Raw genomic sequence first — 25,294 nt, 5'->3', positions numbered from 1 at the left:
ATATGATGCTGGATGAACTGGGTTCGGTTCTGATCACCGTGTTTTCTGGCAGGTTTCTTGAGGACTGAGAATTGTCTGGTGGAATGTTCGTGGACCTCATATATGATTGTAAAGAGAATTGTCACTGTGTAAATCAACAGCTAGCTAGTTGGGTTATTGATAAAGTAGTGGTTACAGTTACTGAAACATAGTAGCTTGTTCGTTTATGATCAAGTAATTACTGATTTACTGATGTGTATGATACTTTGATTGTTGTTGTTTAGAACCTTATAAGTAATTTATCTGTGCATCATTTTTCTCCCAAGTCTGATTTGTGAGTTGTGACTCAGCAGCAAAGACAAAAATTTACCATAAAATTGAGTTTAAGGGATTTGGGTATATCATGGCTGCTACTAATACAGAGCAAAACAAACTAAAGGACATGGAAATTAAGTCAGAAACCAGTACCTGCTCAGGGAAGCTTAAAACCAATACATAAACTTAAGCTGAATATTTTATCCAAGAAAAAAGAAGACTTAATTGGATTTATTTAACCTACAAAAGCAGATTAATTCCTCCAAACATTTTACATGTTCAGAACAAAACATTTCCACTGCCTCTACCAGAATGGTAAGAAGTTGCATCAGAGTCGAGCTAGTAATGTAACCAATGTTTGCCTTTTGAACACAAAGCAACAGTTTGATTAAAGATTATGGTTTTGCCCTCTCTTTAGGTTCCATTAGTGGAATCATAAAGCCCCAAATTCCACACTGATGATCTCTTGTTTAGCCCTTTAATCTGTGTTTAGTCACTTAGTGGACCACAAACAACAAAAGACTTCATCTTTTCTTATTTGTTTCTTTGACAAAAGCATCAATCCATTAGTAACAAGAAAACAGCATAACAACCACTCATGTCATCATGTGGATGTAACAATCAGATTAGCTATCAAAGAGATCTTATCTCTAAGCAGTCGTAAATTATGTAAATGAGCATTGGAAAATTTACACTGAACAAAACTATGATCTCTAGAATGTTCCCAACAAAAATTTGAGCCATGTTTTTGGCCAATGTTCCTGAATGTTCCCAGCTGAACTTCCAAGAGCAGTTAAAGACAGATCAGATTCCCTAAAAGGGACAAAGAAATGTAAAAAACGTAAACGCGTGATTGGTCCTCAATGGTGGGTTCCCACTAATCATCCCATACAGTTAAACTTGCTTCAGAAGCTCAGGAATTTCAGGTCAAAACCACTTATAAAACCTACCTCACTCTTTCCTCTGCATTTCAGAGCAAAAGAAAACAACTGGATCAATATCAGCTATACACACTGAAAGGGATGAACTGCAGCGACTACAGAATTCCGAGAGGATACCGATTCAATCCTTCCGACGAGGAGCTGCTTAGTGACTTGGAGGAGAAGAATCGCTGCAACGGCTCCCAGATCACGGCCATCATCCCTGATATCGATGTGTGCAAGTACGAGCCTCGCCAGTTACCAGGTAAATCCATCTCGATCGGATCACCACACTCTCATTTCTAGAACTTTACTAATGGAATGATCTGGACTCACAGTTAGGTGTGTTGTGTTTTTGCAGAGCTGGTATTCACAAAGGGAGAAAGTCTGGGGAGGAAGTTTTTCTTCTTTTTCTTCTTCTGGTTTATAGAGAAAGAGTCTTGGAGCAGTCAGCGAAAGTGGTACTTCTTCACACCGCGTGATTACAAGTACACCAATAGCACTCGCTCCAACAGGACTACAGGGGAAGGGTTCTATAAGATCACAGGCAAAAATCGCGCGATCAGGGCCCCTGGCTCCAAAGCTGTGATCGGGTGGAAGAGGACCTTGACCTTCCACCTACGTGGAGTGCCGAAACCTCAGAGGACCGGCTGGGTTCTTCATGAGTATTACCTCATTCAGGAGCGTTCTGATCCTCCTAAACAGATAGGGGATTTTGTTGTTTGCTGTTTGAAGTACAAGTCAGACAACTCTGATCATGATAAGGATGCCCCATTCTGCAATCGAGGTAGCAGAAGCTGCAGTATGGCCTCCAATGCTGAAAATCAAGCTGAAGAAATTCTGTCATCCATCGAGCCGGTTAATATTGACCCAAATTCCAATGGAAATGAAGATGAAGCTGAAACTGGTGGTGGTATGATTACAGAAGAAGAAGAAGAAGAAGACCACCGGGCATATAAGGAGCTGGGTCACGCTCTTCAGATTCCCATTGGCAATCCGCATGCTCTTCAGGACGATCTTCCGACCGGCCAACCTGAAGGCAATTTAGCTGATATGATGATTAAAGAGATGATTGAAGAGGTCAGAACAATATGTAATAACCCTCGTTTCCAAACATTATTTGAATTGAATTAAGTTCTATGAAGTTGTGAAGTTTGATTTAAACCGAATATGTTTGCTTGCAAACGTTACGAAACGGGAACGGAAACGTTCCGAGAACGTTTAATAAGAAAACGTTACGTTTCCGAACGAATTTATCGACTTTTATTTCGTCGCTCGGTTGTGAAAACTTTCTTCACGGAAGTTGTAGAGCTCGTCGATACGAGTTCGTGGATATGTGACGCGTTCGAATCGGACGTCGGAGGTAAAAGTTATTAACGTCGGAAGTTAGTTTCCGATTTAGAAACGAGTATAAATAGAATGTTTTGTGATTAGGGTTTCCACTTTTGGAAACCCTCAGTTTCTCTCCGCCTCCCTCTCACTTTTCTCTCTCTCTTCCCTCTCGTTTTCTCTCCCTCTCACCCGAACTTTTCTCTCTCTCTCGGATTCCACCTTCGATCTCTCTCCCCCGAAGGAGGTGTTCCTCACCGCCGACTCCAAGGTGCTTAGCAGCCCGAGGCGACGTCCCACCGAGCATGGCACGAGCTACAGCGTCGTCGTGAAGTACCGCCGAACGTCACCGAGCCCAGCAGCGACGGGTTCCAGCCCTCCGCCGGTGCGAGCGCACGATCCACACCCCTATCCACCCTCTGACGCCACCACGAGCAGCCCTAATCAAGCCATCACACGCCTCCCACAAGAAATCGACACGATCGGCGATTGTTTCTCTCCGACGATTCTCGAAGCCTCCACCGTTCGATCTAGGTATGAGATGATGATTTGATGCTTATGTGTGTTTGTGTGGTGTTTTGAATTGATTTGGGGAAGATTGGATGAGGATCGGAGGTAGAGGTGGAGTGTGGAACACCGCCGCCTTAGGCGGCGCGTGTGAGCACGTGCAGTAGCCTAGGGGCGGCGTGAGGCCGTGGGAAGGGCGGAGGAGGGAAGGGGGAGAGTTTTGGGCCGGCGGTGGCGTGATACGCGCCGTGGTTAGCCTCGGCGCGTGGGCCCCACGCGCGGCCCGCCGGAGGTGGCGCGTGTGCCACACGCGCCGCCACGTGCGGCTGTGTAAAAATGTTTTACGATAGGGGTATTTTGGTAATTTACTGTGTACGGTAAATGTAAATGTAATTTTTATTTACTACGGTAAATGTAATTAAATTTTACCTTCGGTAAATGTAATTATAAATTACTTTCAGTAAATGTAAAAAGTAATTTTGTAAAAGGGTAATTTAGTAAATTTTATTTACTGAATTTGTATTTACATTTAAATCGTACGTATACGTACAGAAATACGTATTAATATTTATACGTACAGAAATACGTATTAATATTTATACGTACAGAAATACGTATTAATATTTATACGTACAGAAATACGTATTAATATGTATCCGTACAGAAATACGTATTAATATTTATACGTACAGAAATACGTATTAATATTTATACGTACAGAAATACGAATTAATATTTATACGTACAGAAATACGTATATATTATTTATACGTACAGAAATACGTATATATTATTTATACGTACAGAAATACGTATTAATTGAGTATTATACAGTAACCGTGAATAGTGAACAGTGAACAGTAATTTCGTAAAACCGAAAATTGCTTAACAGTAACCGATTATTACTGTTTCGACATTTAAAGGTTTACGAAACGATTCTAAATGCTTGTTTTATCTTTTTAAGGTGATCGCTAAATCGAGGAAAGGGATTATTATCAGAAATTGAGGAATTACGCTCAAGTCGATAAGGTGAGTAAAATCTCACTGAATTACGAATCTACCCTCGTGGTGATTCAACATTTTTGCAAGTGTGTTTATCAAATGAATTACAACATGTATATAATTTAGTGGACTACATATATACAGTATAATGGTAATAAGTACATATATATATAGTTCATTAAATTACGTACTATTAGTAATTCATTAAAAATATGACATGTATAGGATATAGTGGACTATGTATATATTGTATAAATGGTAAATAAATACGAATATATATAGTTTGCTATATAATATACTGTTATGATTTGTATTGTGGTGATGTCGAGAAAGTTTAAAACGTACAATATGATGAGTGATTTTTGTACATGATTTTATCACGGTGAATGTTAAAAATTGTGATTTGTCTTCGGACATGATGTGTGGTACAATATGATGTGTGATTATTGTACGTGTTTTTAACATTGAGATTGTTAAAATGTGATTTGTCTTCGGACGTGATTTTTGGTACAATATGATGTGAGATTATTGTACGTGTGTGGCAAGTCGGAACCTAGCCTTTGGCCGGGCGAAAGTTACGATATAGTTAGAGCTCTAGTCTGTCTGCCATAGTACTACATGTGAGGTAACGGGTGGTTATCTGCTCATGAGTACTCAGTTTGTTTGGATGTTGGGTAGCGGGTGGTTACCCAATATCAGCTTAGTACGGCATGTGAGATAACGGGTGGTTATCTGTTCATGAGTACTCAGATTGTTTTGGATGTTGGGTAGCGGGTGGTTACCCAATATCAGTTTAGTACTGCATGTGAGGTAACGGGTGGTTATCTGCTCATGGGTACTCAGATTGTTTTGGATGTTGGGTAGCGGGTGGCTATCCAATATCGGCGGTGTATTACGAGAGGGGTAACAGATGTGTACCAGCGTTCTTGGTACCCGCATTATAAATGCATTTGGGTAACCAGAAGGGTTACTTAATTTCTCATGAGCGCTTCGTTTTCTTTGGGACAACCAGATGGGCCGTCCACTGACTCATGAGTGCATTTATATTTGTTTTGATTGTGGATTTTCATATATTTTGATATGCGAGTTATATATTTTCATTTTACTCATACGAGCTGTAAAGCTTACCGGGTTTGTGTTTACAATCCCGGTGCACCAATTCGATGGTGTAGTGGATAACTCCGCAGGTGTGGATTAGCGGGAATTGACGGACCGCTCAGAGGGCTTGAAGTCAGTTATCTCCAGCTTGTGTGACTATTTTGTGAGAAATTGTGAGGATTATTACATTTCCAACTTACGCAATGTAAATTATAAATTTGGGTTGTAATAATTGGTTTTCTGAGGTGTATTGAAAACTCAGTGATGATCCGCTGTGCACTTAAATAATTTCATTTTCATTGAGATTGTTATTGGTGTCCTAACGACTTTGAGATTTTGAGTTTTTAGGCTCGAAATTTTAGGGTCGTTACAGTTGGTATCAGAGCCTAAGTGCGTATTTGGCGATTATCAATACCATCCAGGAGCGATGATCCGACTGCAGGCGGGCTCCCATCACATGCTCCTCGGTATAGATATGTTGTCGGGTACGCGAGAGTGTTAGGAGCCATACCTTATGGTTTGGTCCTGTAGAGAGTATTGTGACGATACTCCGATGATTCACCTTCTTCTGAAATTTTATGATTGATATTGGTTGGATCTATTTTGTCGAATTCGAGACTTCACATGTATGACTGAGTGTTAATTGTTGAATGGTGATGAATTTGGAAAATGGCCGTGGACAGGGCCGAGGACGGACGAGAGGTCGAGGCCGAGTTAGGGCTGCAGGCCGAGTCCGCAATGTATAGAACCTTTATTAGGAGGCTGCTCCACTGGAAAGACAAGTTGATCTTGTTGCTATCATTAGAGACGATAGTCGTGTGTTGAGGTTGATCACAGACATGAGTGAGCTGCTAATGCTGTCATTTCATGACGCTTGGATCATATGGTAGCTGACCATTGGATCGGAGTATTGGGACATACTTGGTGATGATTGAGTACTCTGAGTTAGAGAAGAGGATGATAGCCACATTCATTTATTGATAGTTGGCAGTGGAGGGGTTAGGATTGATTCCTACGCCTATGGGAAACTCTTTATGTGTCACTTCGCTTTTGGAGTGTTCCTCGAAATTGGAGACAATGAACGGCTTGTCCTATTGTGATTGGAAGTAGAGAGTTCTCTGCTTATTTGATAGTGATTCCGGACCACGCTATGATGTGATCTGAGGAATTGATTGGTTGAGGCCGCAGTACGCGGTGATTGTTTGTGTTGACATGATGAGTTCTTTCACAGACCCAGGATACCAGAGTTTCGTATCTGTGCCTCGAGTCGGATAATGTCATGATAGCTAGAGTCTTGGCAAATGTGGAGTTGTGGATCTAGAAGTAGCTATCACAAACATTGTGCTCATATTCGAGTATAGTGAGGTGTTTCAGGAGATACTGAGTTACCTTCTTCGAGAGTTGTAGAATTCTTTATTGATGATGTGCTTGGTATAGCATCTGTATCAAAGGCGCCTTATGGGATTGGGAAAGAATGAGTTTAAAGAATTGAAAGAGCAGATAGATGACATATTAGACCTAGGGTTCATCAAACCTAGTGTCTCAGCTCGAGTTGTGCCGGTGTTATTCGTGAATAAAGAAGAAGTCTCATGCGGTTGAGTGTGAAGTATAGGGGAATGATTAAGGTGACCATCAAGACTATGTATCATTTACCTAGGACTGATGATGTGTGTGATACGTCCTTAAGGTGGTGATACAATTATTAAACTGAGATTCACATTACGTCGTTGTTGCGTTCTAACTCGTTTTGTTTCGGACTTTGACAATCGAAGTTACACATTGTTCTTGGCTGAGCAAGAAATCTAATGTGTTAAAGAGATTTCATTTTGATGTCACGAATTAATTATTTTGCTAGATGAGCATTTAATTGAGAACGCTGATCTTTCAGGATTTAAATATTATGGTGTTGGGGGATTGGAACTTCACAATGCCACAGGTCCAAATGAGACGCAATGGCGGTGAGGTAACTCTACAGAAGGTAAGGTATGAGATGACCTTAGCTTAATGATGTTTTAACGATTTGGTCGTGACAAGCACCTTCCAACCGGTAAAGAAATGGTTGAGAATCATATTTTCCTTTCCAGTGCAAGTGGTATTAGTATTCGAGACTTAGATGCTCTTTTTCCCTATATGCATCAAATTATTATTGTTGGATAAGGAGATGTTGACTCAAGTGTTCAACCAGGGATAAATTTTATGATAAGAGAGTGATCAATTATATTGCTGTTTGCGGAGAAGTTATGTTGGCCGAATGTGTCGACCATGAGAGTTCTTAATGAAAGTAAAGAAACAACTGTTTATAGTGGTGGTGTAGCAACCATTTTTGGGTTGATTCTGAGGAGACAATAGACCCAATAACCAGCTTCTGTTGTTGAATTAATTGCAGAACTTATTAGTACTACGACGGTGGGGGAAATCAATATGTTAGATGATGCCACTGGGGCGTTTGTGTGGGACCGTATGTCATGAAATTGAGGCATGTATGAACCAGGGGGTAAAGTATATCTCGGCCGCGGTCTTGTAGGTTTTTGCGCTGTAAATTCGCTTAATTTTCATGTTTCACCGTTGTGGGATAAATACCACATTGGTCTAACTTGTAAATTGTGGCACACCACTCAGGGAAGCAAGAAGCAGAAATTAATTTTCGATGGTAAGTTTTGTTGAGAGGGGTAGGATGCGTGATGCATCTCTCTTGTGGTGGTGGTAGAATTTTCTACAGCCTTTTGCGTATATTAGTCGATTCTCTGGTGAACTGTTTGAGAGTAATTCATAGTCCAAGATGGTGTTCTGTGATGGTTGTGAACTCGATGAGTTAAGATTTCCTTATAGTGATACCGATACAAATAGGGTACTTGGGTGAGTATCATGCACGACAACTTTTATGGTTATAATAAGATGATCTTGAAATGAGATTATTTTGTTGATTGGAAGGATTGGGATATTCGTTATTCTAGCGATGCATTGTGGTGAAGTCATGAAGTTATTGTCGTGATAAAGCATGTTTATTTGAAAATCACTATGTGTAATGTAAGTAGGAGGCATGTGTTAACCATTGATTTGACTCATGTTAGATGTGGAGAGTTTTGACCTTGCTCAGTGGTAGGAGCTACCTCTTGACGTGAGGATAGTCTGTCAAATCGCAAGAGAGGGGTGAACTAGACAAAATCAGGCGTCAACGCCTCCATGCTGAAAACATCATTATGTTTCGAGGGGATGATTATATTTTGAGTAGCTCACTTGCAACTATTATTGTTAGGACATGTGACAAATTGTATAATGGAGGAAGTTTGAGGTAACAGCAGATAGGTTGAGAGCTCGTATGCTGGATTGTAAGGTAGCTGTGAAATCATTTGAGATTGATTGAGTTCGCCTACAACGACAGTTACCATTCCAGCATCGGCATGGTACCCTATGAGGCACTTAAGGTGGTCCATGTCGATCACCTATCTGTTGGGCCAAATTTGGGTGTAGTGAGATTTGACAAGAAAGAAAAGTTGGCCGAGGTATGTTGGGCCTTTGAGATTCTCGAGAAGGTGGGAAAACTAGCCTTGCCTACTAGCATGTCGGACGTTCACAACGTCTTCTACATTTCCATGTTGAGGAAGTATGATCCTGATGTGTTGCATATGTGATCGATCATAACACCATTGAAGTGAAGGAAAATGCCACTTTTGTTGTAGAACCGGTTCGTATCCTGGATAGATCCACAAAGAAGCTTCGGAGGAGAGAAGTTGGGCTAGTCAAAGTGTTGTGGAGTCACCATGATGAGGGTGATGCATCTTGGGAGCTAGAGTTAGACATGATGACCAGATATCCACACTTGTTTGTTGAGTGAGCTTGAATTTCGGGACGAAATTCCTTTAAGGGGGGTAGATTGTAATAACCCTCGTTTCCAAACATTATTTGAATTGAATTAAGTTCTATGAAGTTGTGAAGTTTGATTTAAACCGAATATGTTTGCTTGCAAACGTTACGAAACGGGAACGGAAACGTTCCGAGAACGTTTAATAAGAAAACGTTACGTTTCCGAACGAATTTATCGACTTTTATTTCGTCGCTCGGTTGTGAAAACTTTCTTCACGGAAGTTGTAGAGCTCGTCGATACGAGTTCGTGGATATGTGACGCGTTCGAATCGGACGTCGGAGGTAAAAGTTATTAACGTCGGAAGTTAGTTTCCGATTTAGAAACGAGTATAAATAGAATGTTTTGTGATTAGGGTTTCCACTTTTGGAAACCCTCAGTTTCTCTCCGCCTCCCTCTCACTTTTCTCTCTCTCTTCCCTCTCGTTTTCTCTCCCTCTCACCCGAACTTTTCTCTCTCTCTCGGATTCCACCTTCGATCTCTCTCCCCCGAGGGAGGTGTTCCTCACCGCCGACTCCAAGGTGCTTAGCAGCCCGAGGCGACGTCCCACCGAGCATGGCACGAGCTACAGCGTCGTCGTGAAGTACCGCCGAACGTCACCGAGCCCAGCAGCGACGGGTTCCAGCCCTCCGCCGGTGCGAGCGCACGATCCACACCCCTATCCACCCTCTGACGCCACCACGAGCAGCCCTAATCAAGCCATCACACGCCTCCCACAAGAAATCGACACGATCGGCGATTGTTTCTCTCCGACGATTCTCGAAGCCTCCACCGTTCGATCTAGGTATGAGATGATGATTTGATGCTTATGTGTGTTTGTGTGGTGTTTTGAATTGATTTGGGGAAGATTGGATGAGGATCGGAGGTAGAGGTGGAGTGTGGAACACCGCCGCCTTAGGCGGCGCGTGTGAGCACGTGCAGTAGCCTAGGGGCGGCGTGAGGCCGTGGGAAGGGCGGAGGAGGGAAGGGGGAGAGTTTTGGGCCGGCGGTGGCGTGATACGCGCCGTGGTTAGCCTCGGCGCGTGGGCCCCACGCGCGGCCCGCCGGAGGTGGCGCGTGTGCCACACGCGCCGCCACGTGCGGCTGTGTAAAAATGTTTTACGATAGGGGTATTTTGGTAATTTACTGTGTACGGTAAATGTAAATGTAATTTTTATTTACTACGGTAAATGTAATTAAATTTTACCTTCGGTAAATGTAATTATAAATTACTTTCAGTAAATGTAAAAAGTAATTTTGTAAAAGGGTAATTTAGTAAATTTTATTTACTGAATTTGTATTTACATTTAAATCGTACGTATACGTACAGAAATACGTATTAATATTTATACGTACAGAAATACGTATTAATATTTATACGTACAGAAATACGTATTAATATTTATACGTACAGAAATACGTATTAATATGTATACGTACAGAAATACGTATTAATATTTATACGTACAGAAATACGTATTAATATTTATACGTACAGAAATACGAATTAATATTTATACGTACAGAAATACGTATATATTATTTATACGTACAGAAATACGTATATATTATTTATACGTACAGAAATACGTATTAATTGAGTATTGTACAGTAACCGTGAATAGTGAACAGTAATTTCGTAAAACCGAAAATTGCTGAACAGTAACCGATTATTACTGTTTCGGCATTTAAAGGTTTACGAAACGATTCTAAATGCTTGTTTTATCTTTTTAAGGTGATCGCTAAATCGAGGAAATGAATTATTATCAGAAATTGAGGAATTACGCTCAAGTCGATAAGGTGAGTAAAATCTCACTGAATTACGAATCTACCCTCGTGGTGATTCAACATTTTTGCAAGTGTGTTTATCAAATGAATTACAACATGTATATAATTTAGTGGACTACATATATACAGTATAATGGTAATAAGTACATATATATATATATAGTTCATTAAATTACGTACTATTAGTAATTCATTAAAAATATGACATGTATAGGATATAGTGGACTATGTATATATTGTATAAATGGTAAATAAATACGAATATATATAGTTTGCTATATAATATACTGTTATGATTTGTATTGTGGTGATGTCGAGAAAGTTTAAAACGTACAATATGATGAGTGATTTTTGTACATGATTTTATCACGGTGAATGTTAAAAATTGTGATTTGTCTTCGGACGTGATGTGTGGTACAATATGATGTGTGATTATTGTACGTGTTTTTAACATTGAGATTGTTAAAATGTGATTTGTCTTCGGACGTGATTTTTGGTACAATATGATGTGAGATTATTGTACGTGTGTGGCAAGTCGGAACCTAGCCTTTGGCCGGGCGAAAGTTACGATACAGTTAGAGCTCTAGTCTGTCTGCCATAGTACTACATGTGAGGTAACGGGTGGTTATCTGCTCATGAGTACTCAGTTTGTTTGGATGTTGGGTAGCGGGTGGTTACCCAATATCAGCTTAGTACGGCATGTGAGATAACGGGTGGTTATCTGTTCATGAGTACTTAGATTGTTTTGGATGTTGGGTAGCGGGTGGTTACCCAATATCAGTTTAGTACTGCATGTGAGGTAACGGGTGGTTATCTGCTCATGGGTACTCAGATTGTTTTGGATGTTGGGTAGCGGGTGGCTATCCAATATCGGCGGTGTATTACGAGAGGGGTAACAGATGTGTACCAGCGTTCTTGGTACCCGCATTATAAATGCATTTGGGTAACCAGAAGGGTTACTTAATTTCTCATGAGCGCTTCGTTTTCTTTGGGACAACCAGATGGGCCGTCCACTGACTCATGAGTGCATTTATATTTGTTTTGATTGTGGATTTTCATATATTTTGATATGCGAGTTATATATTTTCATTTTACTCATACGAGCTGTAAAGCTTATCGGGTTTGTGTTTACAATCCCGGTGCACCAATTCGATGGTGTAGTGGATAACTCCGCAGGTGTGGATTAGCGGGAATTGACGGACCGCTCAGAGGGCTTGAAGTTAGTTATCTCCAGCTTGTGTGACTATTTTGTGAGAAATTGTGAGGATTATTACATTTCCAACTTACGCAATGTAAATTATAAATTTGGGTTGTAATAATTGGTTTTCTGAGGTGTATTGAAAACTCAGTGATGATCCGCTGTGCACTTAAATAATTTCATTTTCATTGAGATTGTTATTGGTGTCCTAACGACTTTGAGATTTTGAGTTTTTAGGCTCGAAATTTTAGGGTCGTTACACAATATTTTGATTTCTTTTATGAAACTTTCATATTTAGCACATAAGTATATTGAAAATGTTACTGAAAACTCTCGTCTATGATAAAACAGCTACTAGATGACCCAGATTCTCTGGATTCACTCCTTCTTCTGCATGACTCACCTCAACTGCATCAGCCACATCAGTCACCAATGTGTACCCCCGATGTTCATAAAGATGAGTGCCGTAAGAGGACATATCCATTTGAGGATAATGACCCATCTCCTCTGAAAAAGAATAATATTTCAACCAATTACGATGACAAACAAGTTAGCAACAGCACATCTAGTTCTGAAAATCAAGCTGCAAATATGATTCCAGAGGTAAGAATAAGCATGCCCTTTTAACACTTTCATGTAGACCTTTAAATATGCTGCAACTGTATCAGTGTATCCATGGTTCAATCTTTCTTTCTGTAATTGGTAATTCAGGGTTATTCTCCAGCGGGAGCATCTGGGACCAGCATTTTATTCCTTTCTGCATGATTATGCACAACCATCAATAAACGGAGGACCGAGAGAATTTTCCAATGACAATAATTTTATTGAGTTGGGTGATTTGCTACCTATATCAAAGGTAATGAGTCTCCTCTCGCACAGTCCTTAAATACAGTTATTGATGGAGGTAGTTGAGTAATCAGCGACAGAAACACTGAATTAGTATATGACTGGGCAAATGATGATTTTGCATTAGACTTTGGGGCATGGCTCCATTGTAGCTAATCAACCTTCATTTATAGGAGAATATCAAAGGAAACCTCAGTAGTAATGTTTCTAAGTCACGTTATTATAGTTGGTGATATTCTCCTACAAATGGTTCAAATATCTCCAAGTTATATGAAATGCTCAGCTGGGTTGATTAATATACAGTCGCAGCTTTTCTGCATTTCATGTAGTGGAGACTTTGGAAACTTCTTATTCATTTGGGCATTCAAACTACACCTCAGAACAGCTACAACTAGTCTATTCCTTTTTTCTTTTCTTTTTCTTTTGGGAGTGGGGAGGTACCTCTGTGTCACAGCATTCCCCAGGGAAATTTTCTCTTTCAAATGCATATGGTTCAAATGCCATCCGGAAGTCTATCCTTCTCTGAATGTGACGAGTCCAGGCATATAAAGATGTCTTTTCTCATAAGCAATTCCTAGGATGTGGAGCTTCCTCTGTCAACAGCACCTATATTCATTCTGAGATCATCGCTGTCAATAGAAGTACCAATATTCCTTTCAACTTGTTCCGCATACCTATAGTCCCAAATGTCCAAAAATCAAATCCATTTCTTCATCCCCATCAGCAAATCCTCAGCATCACCAATTCTCATTCCTCAAACAGATAGTCCGCAATTACTATGTCCAAAAGGACAAACTGCAAAACATCAGTATCATCCAATATCCAATCATGGAGTTAAACATGGGAGGTGCTCCTAGAAGAATCCAACTGCAGAGCAGCATCACAAGCCAAGGTGAGATAATCAAACTGATAACACTACAGAACCTTTCTTTCTCGCGGTAAATAAAAAACTAAACTGCAGCTATGAGGTTATTTGCTAGATTTTTTAACTAAATCTGGTTTCAGTTAACAGGTCAGTGAAGCTGCTGAGGCATTATATTGCTGTTTATCTGCCCGAGAAGAGGACTGAAACCAAGTCCTGCAAGCAGCTGGCAGCAATTTAAAGGATTCTTTCAATATCCAGGATGCATCTCCTTTCAACCCGTAAAGCATCTCTTTCAGACTGAAGTCCTAGTCTAGCCTCTAAAAGGCCACTACGGCAAGGCAACTGTTGCATAGTTGCAGCGAGGTACATGGTTGCTGTAGTCTCAAAGATATATCGTAGTTATAAACAGGCAGTAATATTCTGTCTACTTGTTATCATTTCCAAGATGTATGAATACAATTTAAAGGTCATAGAGATGCCTTCAGACTAAGAGTCTGGAACATCTCATGCCTACAACCAAATAGTGTATCCCTCATCATATCAATCTCGTTTGTATTATTCCGACTATTTTTGTATAAATTGTTCATCATAAGCTTATATATGTAATGAATTTTGTGTACATTGTCCCTTTTTCTTTTTCTTTTTTATGTTTGAACTCACAATGTATCCTCAATGAGGACATCCTGAATGATATCAGGTGTTTCATCTTTCCAAAACTCATCATTGCAAGATTTACTAGCTGGGGTGGCTAATCTATGTGCTACGCCATTAGCTTCTCGATAGACATGTATAAGAGAGCTAAACTTAAAGCCCTGCCTATAATACCTACAGTCCGCAAGAACAACTCCGATCTCTGACATGAAATCGTATTGTCACTTTCAAGCTCTATCTCCTGCCATTGCTGATGGATTGCCACTAATAAGCTAGGCCGCACTGCCTCGGCCTCTGCATGAAGAGCCGACTGGGATGTTCCATATCCCGAGCCAAAGCGGCCAAACACTGGCCATTCCCAATTTCCCATCTCTGACCACCACTCCAACACCGTCTGCTCCATTTTTCACTGAGAAGGCGGCATCCGCATTGATCTTGAGGCGATCACTTGGAGGGCAAACCCATTTTGACTTCGGTCTGTTCTTCTTTGTGGTAACCTGAGGATGATTCCTCATATACTCCTTTAGCATCTACCACGCCCACACTCCCATGTGAAAAGGATTACAATCACCCCCTGCCATACAAACTTATTCCTCTCACAGCAAATTGCCCACAAAGACACAAAAATCAGTGCTAACTGTTCACCATTCATATCATCCAACCGCATACACACCCACTCCCACATACCACTCAGTGACCTTGCAATAATGTTCCACTTCAGAGGACTATGCTTCCAATAAACCTTAATCACAGGGCACTCCAAGAAAAGATGATTGGATGTCTCGGCATGGTTATGATAGAACACACAATCCTCACTCGGCAACTTGATTCGCTGACTCAACTCACATCTTGCAGGCAGAATATTACGACACAACCTCCATACAAACACTCGAACTTTCGGAGGAACCCCAACTTTCCAGAGTCGATTCCAATACTTACCAGAGGTTTGTTGAGGGATAGCCGAGGTAGGGGCCTGATATTGGACAGACTGAGCAGTTCTAATAACATGATAACCACTGCGTACCTTGTAAAACCCTTTCTTGTCGAAATGCCAAATGAGCTTGTCGACATGTTGTCTAGGACTCGGTGGAATACTCGCAATAAACTCAGCTTCATAAGTTGTGAACAATTCAGTCAACATATGCATCATCCACTCTCCACTTTCACTATCAATTAAGTCACATACCCTGAATTTCTCAGTACCACACATAGGAACAGAATAGGGCCTAAACGTATGAGGCTTAGGCAACCACCTATCTTCCCAAACCAACACTGATCTACCATCTCCAATCACGTACCTCGTTCCAACTCCAGAACTTCTCTACCAGCCAATATACTCTTCCATGTGAACGAAGCATCACCCCTAGCGTCGGCTTGCATGAAAGTACATCTTGGAAAGTACTTCGCTTTTAGTAACCAAGCCACCAATGAATCCAGCTTGTGCATAATCCTCCATCCTTGCTTAGCTAGGATGGGCTTTATTACATTATTCCATATGGCCAAGCCCTCCCTCACTCTTAGGAGCACTCATTCTCAACCCCGACATCCAGTGCATCTTCCTTCACCCTTCTTTTCGCCCCACCAGAAGAATTGTGTCATAGCCCTATGCATTTCTTGACACGTGTTTTGGAAGTTCAAAACAACTCATAACATAGTTAGGGATTGATTGCAATACTGCCTTGATCAGAACCTCTTTACCGGCCACACTCCAAGTTTTATCTCTCCAGCCCTTTGTCCTCTTCTCCACTTTGTGCCGAAAAGCCTCCTCTTGTAATAACTCAATTCAGTAGGTAATCCAAGATATTTATCATGCTTGGGTACCCACCGAACACCCATGAAGTCTGCTAAATCATACTGTTCCGGCTGAGGAATATTGCGACTAAAAGAGATCCAACTTTTTTGGAAATTTATTTGTTGTCCCGATACACATTCTGACATTCATAGTCCTCAAGTATGCACTTCATCACACCATTCTATTCATAATTTCATACAAATTGAAACCCTTTTTTGAGCTTCATATCTTCTTTTCTCACTCTCGTGAGTTTCGTTTATCTCTTTTTTTTTTTCCCATTGTAATCATGACTCAAATATTTTTCCTCTAGTATTACCATACATGGACGAAGAACCTATACCAGCAATGCTAATGAACAGAGCAGCAATGCAAATGATCGAGCTCTATGTTCATCATGATTCATAACCAAAGTTCATAGCTAATGAACAGAGCTGCAATAGTAATCCGCCATGACTTTCACAACAAATAGTAGAGTTTCCATCATCATGTTACTAGCACTACTCGTGCTAGCACCAACAGCTCTTGCTCATAAAGAAGGTGATGATCATGCAGCGCCTTCCAGTCAATCTCTTCCAAATTCACTATCACCATCATCGGAAGGCGTAGGTTCTGCTAAGCCGGAGGGTTTAGTTGACGTCGGTTTATGTGCTCTTTACTGTGGTGCTAAGTTTTTATTTATTTAACAAATGAGAATGACAAAAGAACTTAACCTCATATGTCTAACAAAGACTCTAACAAAGAGAATAAACAAAAACTCAATCCGGCATGTGTACACACACTCATGCAAAAACAGAGATATAAAAACCTAGGACTGCGCAAAAAGCTCGAAGAAAAAAAAAACCCGGACCAGACCGACGGTCCGTCCGGGCGGGCCGGGCTTTTTTCCGGCTCATGTGTTGTCATGTGGTAAATGGGCCGGGCTTTGTTATGTCCGGACCGGTCCCGGGCCTTCAAATCCTTAAACAAACAAAAAACCCAAAAACTCGGGACATTAGGTGTCATTATGTAATTAGTTTTCGTAAGTGATCCTAAACTTATAGAATAGATACAGTCACGCGGGAACATAACCAAATAACCCTAAACTTAACTAATTTCAATCCCAATTCCCATTGTCGTCGCCTCGCACTGTCGATCCGCCGCTCCATCGCAGACTCTTTGTCGCCTCGCACCGCTGCGCCATCGCAGCCGCTCCTCATCGCCTCGCTCGCCGTCTCTCACTCGTCGTGTCTCACTGTGTCTCCCTCTCATAGTCTCTCCGACTCTGTCTCTCTGGTGCCGAGTCAGGAGGAGGATTGAAGGTACTGTCTTTCGAAGTTTCGAGTTTGTGGGGAGGTTTGTCTTGAAGCTGCTTGTAGTTGCTTGTGGGGAGGTTTTTCTTCTCCATCGGATTTCTTCTATCTATCTATCTATCTCTCTCTCTCTCTCTGTCTCTCCTCACCAAGGTACTCTCTCTCTCTCTCGATTACTCTCCCAAAACCCTAAAAAGTATTCCCTAATTGAAATCATATATTCGGGTTTCGATTTCAGATTCATATCTTCTTTGTTCTTATGCTGAATTTGAATTGAATTGATATCCAACACTGAAAACCTTCCCACTTAATTGTTACTGTTGATTTTTTATCTGGGTAAGGATTATGTGATTCTTCTGATTCGTTGAGATTGCTTATTGAAATTCGAGTTCTTGAGATTGATGGGCTTGCTCTACTTCCTCAATTCAAATCGTATCTGGGCACCGATTTAGGGTTCATGAATTGTGTTTTCAAAAGTCAAACTTTGATCATTTTAATTTCTTTGCATGACTAATTGATTGAGCCCATGTATTACATTTGAATGTTTCTAATCATAATGCATGTATTCAATTTTTACTGGTTTTTAGAGGAATGTTGGTGATTGGTTTTAGGTTGATAAGTAAAGATATTTCCTTGATTTTGTTGATCATTGGAATTTGTATGAATCTCAGAATTATTGTTTGCTAGGCATATATTTCGTCACTGAATTTGAGTATGTGAGGCATGATTGTACATCAGACTCGTTCCTTATCCTTCTTATTCTATGTCATCTCTACTAAATCCCAACTTCACTTGTACAAAGAAATCTTCAAATATCAAATTGAATTATATGACTTTACCAAGTTCTGGAACATATCACTAGTTTGTAAGCTTTCTAAAAATCTAGCTGAGTTTTCTGTATCTTTATGTTATTAATCAGAACCTTTGTCCTTCTTATCTTTACAAAAGTTTGGTTGCAGCAGAGAATGCTTTGCCTTTCACTCCATCTTCAATTTCGACTATGTACATTTCCTTGCAATTCCCTCTTTGTTAGGCTTTATATGCAGCAATTGTATGTTGATGTCCATCTCACTTCCATTACCCTTTCTAAACTTTGATCTATTTCTACATAACAAAAGTAAAGTACTTAGTGATTTCAAAAAGAAACTTTTGTGTGGCTGCATTTAAGCTTATTCTTTATCTCATTGTTGGCATAGGCTTATGCCCGCCATAATCAGCACAACTATCAGCGCATTAAGGCTAATGCGTAGCACAATCTTACAACACTATAGCAAGTCAGCCGCACTAGCTACGCAATGGGCCTCCCCGCGGCCCAAACTGACTACGGACGCGCCCTCACGCGCATCTCAAAGAAGGCTCCAGAGAGTACCTTAATCGGACGTCGTCCCACATCGAATGGCAAGTAAACGATCTACTTCAACTCAACAATAAAAGGTCAGACTCTTGACCTTACAAGGTAAGTACACTGAACTCCATACCGTAACTCTATATAAATTACCATCGCCCTAACTTAAGCGTCGGAGAGTCGAAGACCACGCCGCCGTGGTCTCTACTTTGACGACGTGTGCTACCTGTGGCAGGAAGAAGACAAGGAGTACGGCGTACCATATCCCTGAGGAGTACGGCGTACTAAAGAGAGTATAATCACAGCATTAACATTGGCGCCGTCTGTGGGAAACCGCAACAAAAAGTCGACAAAAAAAACCCCATGCAACACTTAGCCAAACAACTACACTTCGACATGGGCACTACCAATCCTTCCCCCTCTACTCCGGCAGGCGGTCACATCGAAGACATCACAGACCTTAGCCTCAACCACCCTCTACCCTCCGCCAACGACCCTTTCATTCTCACACCTACACCCGGAACAGTCGTCAGTACTAATGCGACTACAGATCCGGCAACTGCCGCAAGAATGGAAAGCATGGCTCGCGATCTAGCCGATTGTCAGCAGCGCGAGGCACTGGAACGCGAGAAAGCAACAGCTCTCCAGAGCGAGCTTGACAGGATGCAGACACAGCTTGAGCGGGCCGAGCGCAGTCATTTACATGGGAAGTCAAATCGCGAGGGCAGCGCGCAAACGAGAGGACGAGAACAAGTTCGCTTAAGCATCAGCTTGACCCCCTCCGAACTCGCCAAGAAACGGCCACCATCACCACGGCGTATCCACAACCATGAGGAAGGAAGCACAAGCGTCACCTCCCGTTCCAGACCCCACACAACTGCTCACAACAGCGAGTCTGCCACGCTAGCCCTGATCTTGCAGTGCCTAACAGCAATAGAACAACGGGATGCCAATCCACGGTGCCAACCAGTGTTCGCAGCCAGGCCAGGCCCATTCACTACGAGAATAATGAACACCGTGCGTCCTTCTCAATCCAAGAGCCCAAAAATCACGCCGTACACAGGTGAAGGCGATCCATTCCGGCACATTGATAACTTCAAAAAAGTCACTGCCAGTAGAGAATTCGACGACGCCACCTTGTGCCACCTATTCAGCGAAACATTAGATGGGGATGCTATGAATTGGTTCTTCGAACAACTGGCGAACTCCATGGATTCTTTCGCGCAGTTAACCACAGCATTTCTTAATCGGTTTATCCTCATGGCCGGAGCTGCCCACACAACTGATGGCCTATTTCAAGTAAAACAAGAGAGCAGGGAAACATTGGGCACCTTCGTCATGCGATGGCAGACCGCAGCATCCAGATGTCGGAACTTGAACAAAACGCTCGCCTTGGCTGCTTTTAAGGAAGGACTACGGTCAGAGAACTTCTTGTTCCACATCAATGTGGACCCTCGAATGCGCGGCGCCACATATGATGACATCATGACTGAAGCAGTATGATACGCTCAGGCAGAATACGTCACATACGGAGAGAAGCGGACCCCAGTACCATCCGGCAAAACCACTGCGCCGCAGACATCTGTACACACAATCCCCCTCCAACGTGAGCTCTTCCCTAACATAGAAGACCATGGCAAAGGCCGGAAAAGAGAGTGGCATCAAGCAAATCACCGTGATGCGCGCAACAACGATCGGCACAGAGGCCGGGACAAGAACAGGAGAATTTGCCATGAACGTTGCGACAATAGAGACCCTCGCCAAGTTAATGCGATGGGACGCCGTAGTGACCACACACCGCCCAGGGAGGAGACCCTGGAAGACTTTTTCCACGCACATCAGGGCACGCTGAGGAAACCTGCAAAACCACTACGCCCCCAAACCGAAGCAGAAACTGGTAAGTGGTGTAGATTTCACGAAAATGGAAGCCATAACACGAATGATTGCCGCACCCTCCGCATACTAAGAGCCAATGGCGACACGGGGGTTCGCCCGGCGCAGCAAAGGGTACAGCAACATGTGGTCGCCGCAGTCGAAAACCTGCGCCGCATCAACGTCATAGAGGGAGGAGCCCCGAAGACAAACATGTCCAACCGAGCAAAAAAGCGCTTTGACCGCAGCACTCACCCCAGGCAGGTGTACGCCATCACAGGAGGAAACGCTAAGCGACAGAAGGAAGGATGGAAGCCGATCACCTTCACTGAGGATGAGGAAATTGGCATCTCCTTACCCAATGACGACGCTTTCCTCATAGACGCAGTCTTGGGCGGACAATGGGATGTAGGGAAAATGATGATCGACACGGGATCCGCAGTCAACGTTTTATTCAAGGGGTGCTACGAAAAAATGGAGCGTAGTGGCAAGAAGTTGGTACAAGACCACGAACCACTAATCAGCTTCTCTGGCGACATAACCCAACCTCTAGGCTCGGATTATATGACAGTAGGCATTAGGACCACACCATGCACAGTTTGCGTTGAAGCCGAATTCATTATAGTCGATGCCTACAGCTCCTACAACGGGATCATTGGCCGACCTACACTTAACCGGATGCGAACTTTTATCGCCGGACACATGATGCTCATAAAATTCCCAACTCCGCACGGAACAGGACAAGTTCGGGGTTCACAATCCGTAGCAAAAAATTGTCAAGCACGCGCGATTCGACAGACGCGCAACCGACACGAAATCCTGGCAGTACATGCCACAGTAAACTTGACCGACAAGGTCGTCGACGCACGAGATGGCGAAACGTCGAAGGAAAAAAGCAAGCAGAAGGCTACGTCATACGAGGCCAAAACTCCGGCAAACCCTGAATCCTCATTAAAAAGCATTACGCCATTCCCAAACCATCCGGAGCGCAGGATCAAAGTCGGCGCAACTCTCAGTCCCACTGTTGAGAGGGATTTAACAAGTTTCTTGGGCGACAACATGGAAGTCTTTGCATGGTCCTACGAGGACATGCCCGGAATCTCGCTCGACATCATCATGCATGAATTGCACATCAAACCTTCCGCACACCCAATTAAACAAAAGCGCCGAAGCTTCGACGATGAAAAGAGCACGGCAATACGCCAGGAAGTAGACAAATTGAAAGGCATGAAATTCGTCCGGGACGTACAATACCCTGAATGGATCTCAAACTGTGTTATGGTCCGTAAAGCCAACGGTAAATGGCGAATGTGTGTGGATTACAAGAACGTAAACAAAGAATGCCCAAAAGACAGTTTCCCCCTATCGAGAATTGACGAGCTGATTGACGCAACGGCAGGTCACGAGTTGCTAAGCATGATGGACGCCTACTCCGGGTACAATCAGATACGCATGAACCCGGTGGATCAAGAAGCTACGACCTTCGTCACTGATAGAGGCCTTCGGATTAAAAAATGCGGGCGCTACGTATGTGCGCTGCGTCACACAAATGTTTGACCAACACATCGGTCGGGAAATCGAGGTGTACATCGACGACATGCTGGCCAAAAGCATAAAAGCCGAAGACCATGTAACCAACCTCCGAACCATCTTCAATGTGCTTAAAAAATACAAGATGCGATTAAACCCAGAAAAATGTTTTTTCGGCGTAACAACAAGTAAGTTCTTGGGCTACATCGTCAGTCAACGTGGCATAGAAGCAAATCCCGAAAAGATACAAGCCATCCTGGATATGGCGCAACCAGTACTCAAGAAAGATGTAGAAGCCCTCCAAGGCAGACTCGTGGCATTATCTCGATTCATATCAAGACTGACTGACAAGTGTGAGCCGTTCTTCAAATTGTTAAAGCGCTCCAAGAGTAAACTGATCGAGTGGACACCGGATTGCCAAGAGGCCTTTCAGGGATTCAAAGATTACCTCACCGCAGTACCATTACTCTCAACCCCACAGCCGGGTGAACCTCTGTACCTTTATCTCGCAGTATCCACAACCGCGGTCAGCAGTGCCTTAGTTCGCCGTGATGGAACTAAAGAATTGCCAGTTTTTTACGTAGGACGGGCCATGAACGGCCCAGAGACAAGATATCCAACACTGGAGCAATTAGCCCTCGCGCTCATCGTAGCAGCCAGACGACTACGTCACTATTTCCAAGCTCATAGTATCCACGTACTCACAAATCAGCCTCTCAAACAAGTACTACAGAATCCAGAACACTCCGAGTGACTCAGCAAATGGGCTATCGAGCTGACATAATTCGACATCGAATACAGGCCACGACCCGCCGTAAAAGGACAAGCCGTAGCCGATTTTATAGCAGAAATGATCCCTCGAGATACGGCGGAAGGGGAACCAGATAATGTCATCAACCCCATCAAGATTTCGCCATGGAACTTGCACGTGGATGGCTCCAGTTGCGCCAAATCTAGCGGAGCGGGGATCATTTTTAGCGGACCGGGGGGGACTCGAACTCGAGTATGCTCTCAAATTCAACTTTGCCGCCTCCAACAATGTAGCGGAGTACGAAGCACTGATTGCAGGACTACAATTGGCCCTCAGCACGGGTGCCACCAGCATCAATGTGTTTAGCGATTCTCAGCTCGTAGTCAATCAAATCACCGGGTCCTTCACTGCTAAGGATAAGCAATTAGCAGCCTACCTGGCGTATGCCACAACATTATTAAAGCGATTCGAATTCTACCACATCAATTAAATACCGAGGGCCAATAACGCAAGAGCGGACTCCTTAGCAAGACTCGCCACGGCGCAACCACACCAATGCCACAAAGATACCAGGGTCGAAATTCTCCACCATCCCTCCATTCACCAAACCTTGCAACAGATATGCCAGATAGAGCGCGACCAAGCCTCGTGGATGGATGAGATAGTAGCATTCAAGCGCAACGGCAAGCTACCCGAAGACGAGACCATGGCAAAACAACTAAGGAGACGGGCGGTAAGATATTACCTGCGAAACAACACGCTCTATCGCCAAGGTCTGCTGAACGCTGACCTCAAATGCGTTACAACCAAAGAAGGCAAGCAGATCTTGAACGAAATCCACAGCGGTGATTGTGGCAACCATTACAGCAGCCGCGCATTGGCTGCAAAGACACTCCGCACAGGATATTATTGGCCTACATTAGCCTCCGACGCACAGGAGCTCACCAGATCTTGCCACAAATGCCAAATCCATTGACCCATACCACGCCAACCCTCCGAACCGCTATCTTACATAGTCAGCCCGTGGATCAACTGCCTTTGGGGAATGGATCTGATTGGCCCATTACCCTTCGGGAAATGCCAATTCAAGTGGGTCATTGTATGCATCGATTATCATTCCAAATGGATTGAAGCTGCGCCCCTGACGGCCATAACAACCGAGAAGGTTCAAAACTTCCTGCAACGCAACATCTTCTACCGCCACGGTACGCCGGAGTCTATCATCACAGATAACGGCACGCAATTCAACAACGAGCACCTCATCACATGATGCAAGGCAAGAGGAACTAAGCTCAAATTCGCATCCGTAGCACATCCAAAAACCAATGGGCAAGTAGAAGCCACCAACAAGTTGATTAAAAGCCTTCTTCGAAAAAAGTTGGATGAAGCTAAAGGACTTTCGCCAGAAAAACTCGACGAGGTGCTATGGGCAATCCGTACCACACCAACAGAAGCCACGGGCGAAACTCATTTTTGCTTAATGTACAGCACGGAAGCAGTCCTACCCATCGAAGTAATTCAGCCAACACAACGGGTTTCGCTATTTGACCCCGATACTAATTCGGACAATATACACCTTGATAAAGATCTCTTGGAAGAGAAACTCATCACAGTGCATCGCTATAACATCCAGAACAAACAGCGCGTGGCACGCTTCTATAACTCAAGAGTCAAGAGCAGGACGCTACAACTTGGCGACTGGGTCCTAAAGAAGATCCAAACAAAGGTCACTGGACTACGCCCGAGATGGGATGGACCGTACAAAGTCGTCCAAATCATAGCACCAAACACGTACTGCCTAGAAGACAAGTACGGAGAGAGATTAGCCCATCCTTGGAACATGGAACAACTCAAGTACTATTACAAGTAGGGGTCTGCGCGTAGCGCAGGACAAGGCCTCGAACTGTTTGAGTACTTTTGGCACACTGCTATAGCTATCTTTGTACAAAACGGCTACGGCCAGGCTATCAATGAAATGAGGAATTTTTCAAACCATTGATCCTTACTACGCTAGCGTACTATGGCAATTAAATTCCTTCGACAGACAATTTCATTGTGCGCACAATAAAGATAGAATTAAGCATACAGCCAAAAGTACAAGACAACAACCACAATATTGTTACGACAATAATATAAAAAAAACACGGGTCAAAAGAACTTCTATTCATAAAAAGATAGCAAGTTCGGCACAAAGGCCGTTACAGAAAATGCAAAAAAAAAAAATTTCAGAAACATAAAGACTACGACGACAGGAGACGCATTACAATGATCTTATCACCCTATCCCACTCCTCCCCCGCAGCTTGGTACGCCAGCGTTGCTCAGACCGCATCGCCGATACTCGCAGCTTCTAGCCCCGCCGCTTCCCCCGATTCGC

At 42.9% G+C, this 25,294-nt stretch overlaps 1 protein-coding gene across 2 annotated transcripts; it reads left to right on the top strand.

Moving 5' to 3' along the window:
- Positions 1-1,263: 1,263 nt before the first annotated feature.
- On the top strand, positions 1,264-14,307 carry LOC126803912 (protein NTM1-like 9). Of its 2 annotated transcripts, none has more exons than XM_050531640.1 (5): positions 1,264-1,479; positions 1,576-2,294; positions 12,329-12,580; positions 12,689-13,715; positions 13,836-14,307. In XM_050531640.1, the coding sequence occupies exons 1-4, from the start codon at positions 1,317-1,319 to the stop codon at positions 12,740-12,742; spliced, it is 1,188 nt and encodes a 395-aa protein (XP_050387597.1). In that variant the 5' UTR covers positions 1,264-1,316; the 3' UTR covers positions 12,743-13,715; positions 13,836-14,307. The 2 variants fall into 2 exon arrangements, with proteins under 2 accessions (XP_050387597.1, XP_050387596.1); XM_050531639.1 differs by having other exon boundaries at positions 13,829-14,307.
- Positions 14,308-25,294: the final 10,987 nt, after the last annotated feature.

The sequence above is a fragment of the Argentina anserina genome, chromosome 7 (genome assembly GCF_933775445.1).
Source record: "Argentina anserina chromosome 7, drPotAnse1.1, whole genome shotgun sequence".
NCBI lineage: Eukaryota > Viridiplantae > Streptophyta > Magnoliopsida > Rosales > Rosaceae > Argentina > Argentina anserina.
The sequence above is the reverse complement of the archived record's forward strand: the minus strand, read 5'-3'. Positions and strand labels throughout refer to the sequence as shown.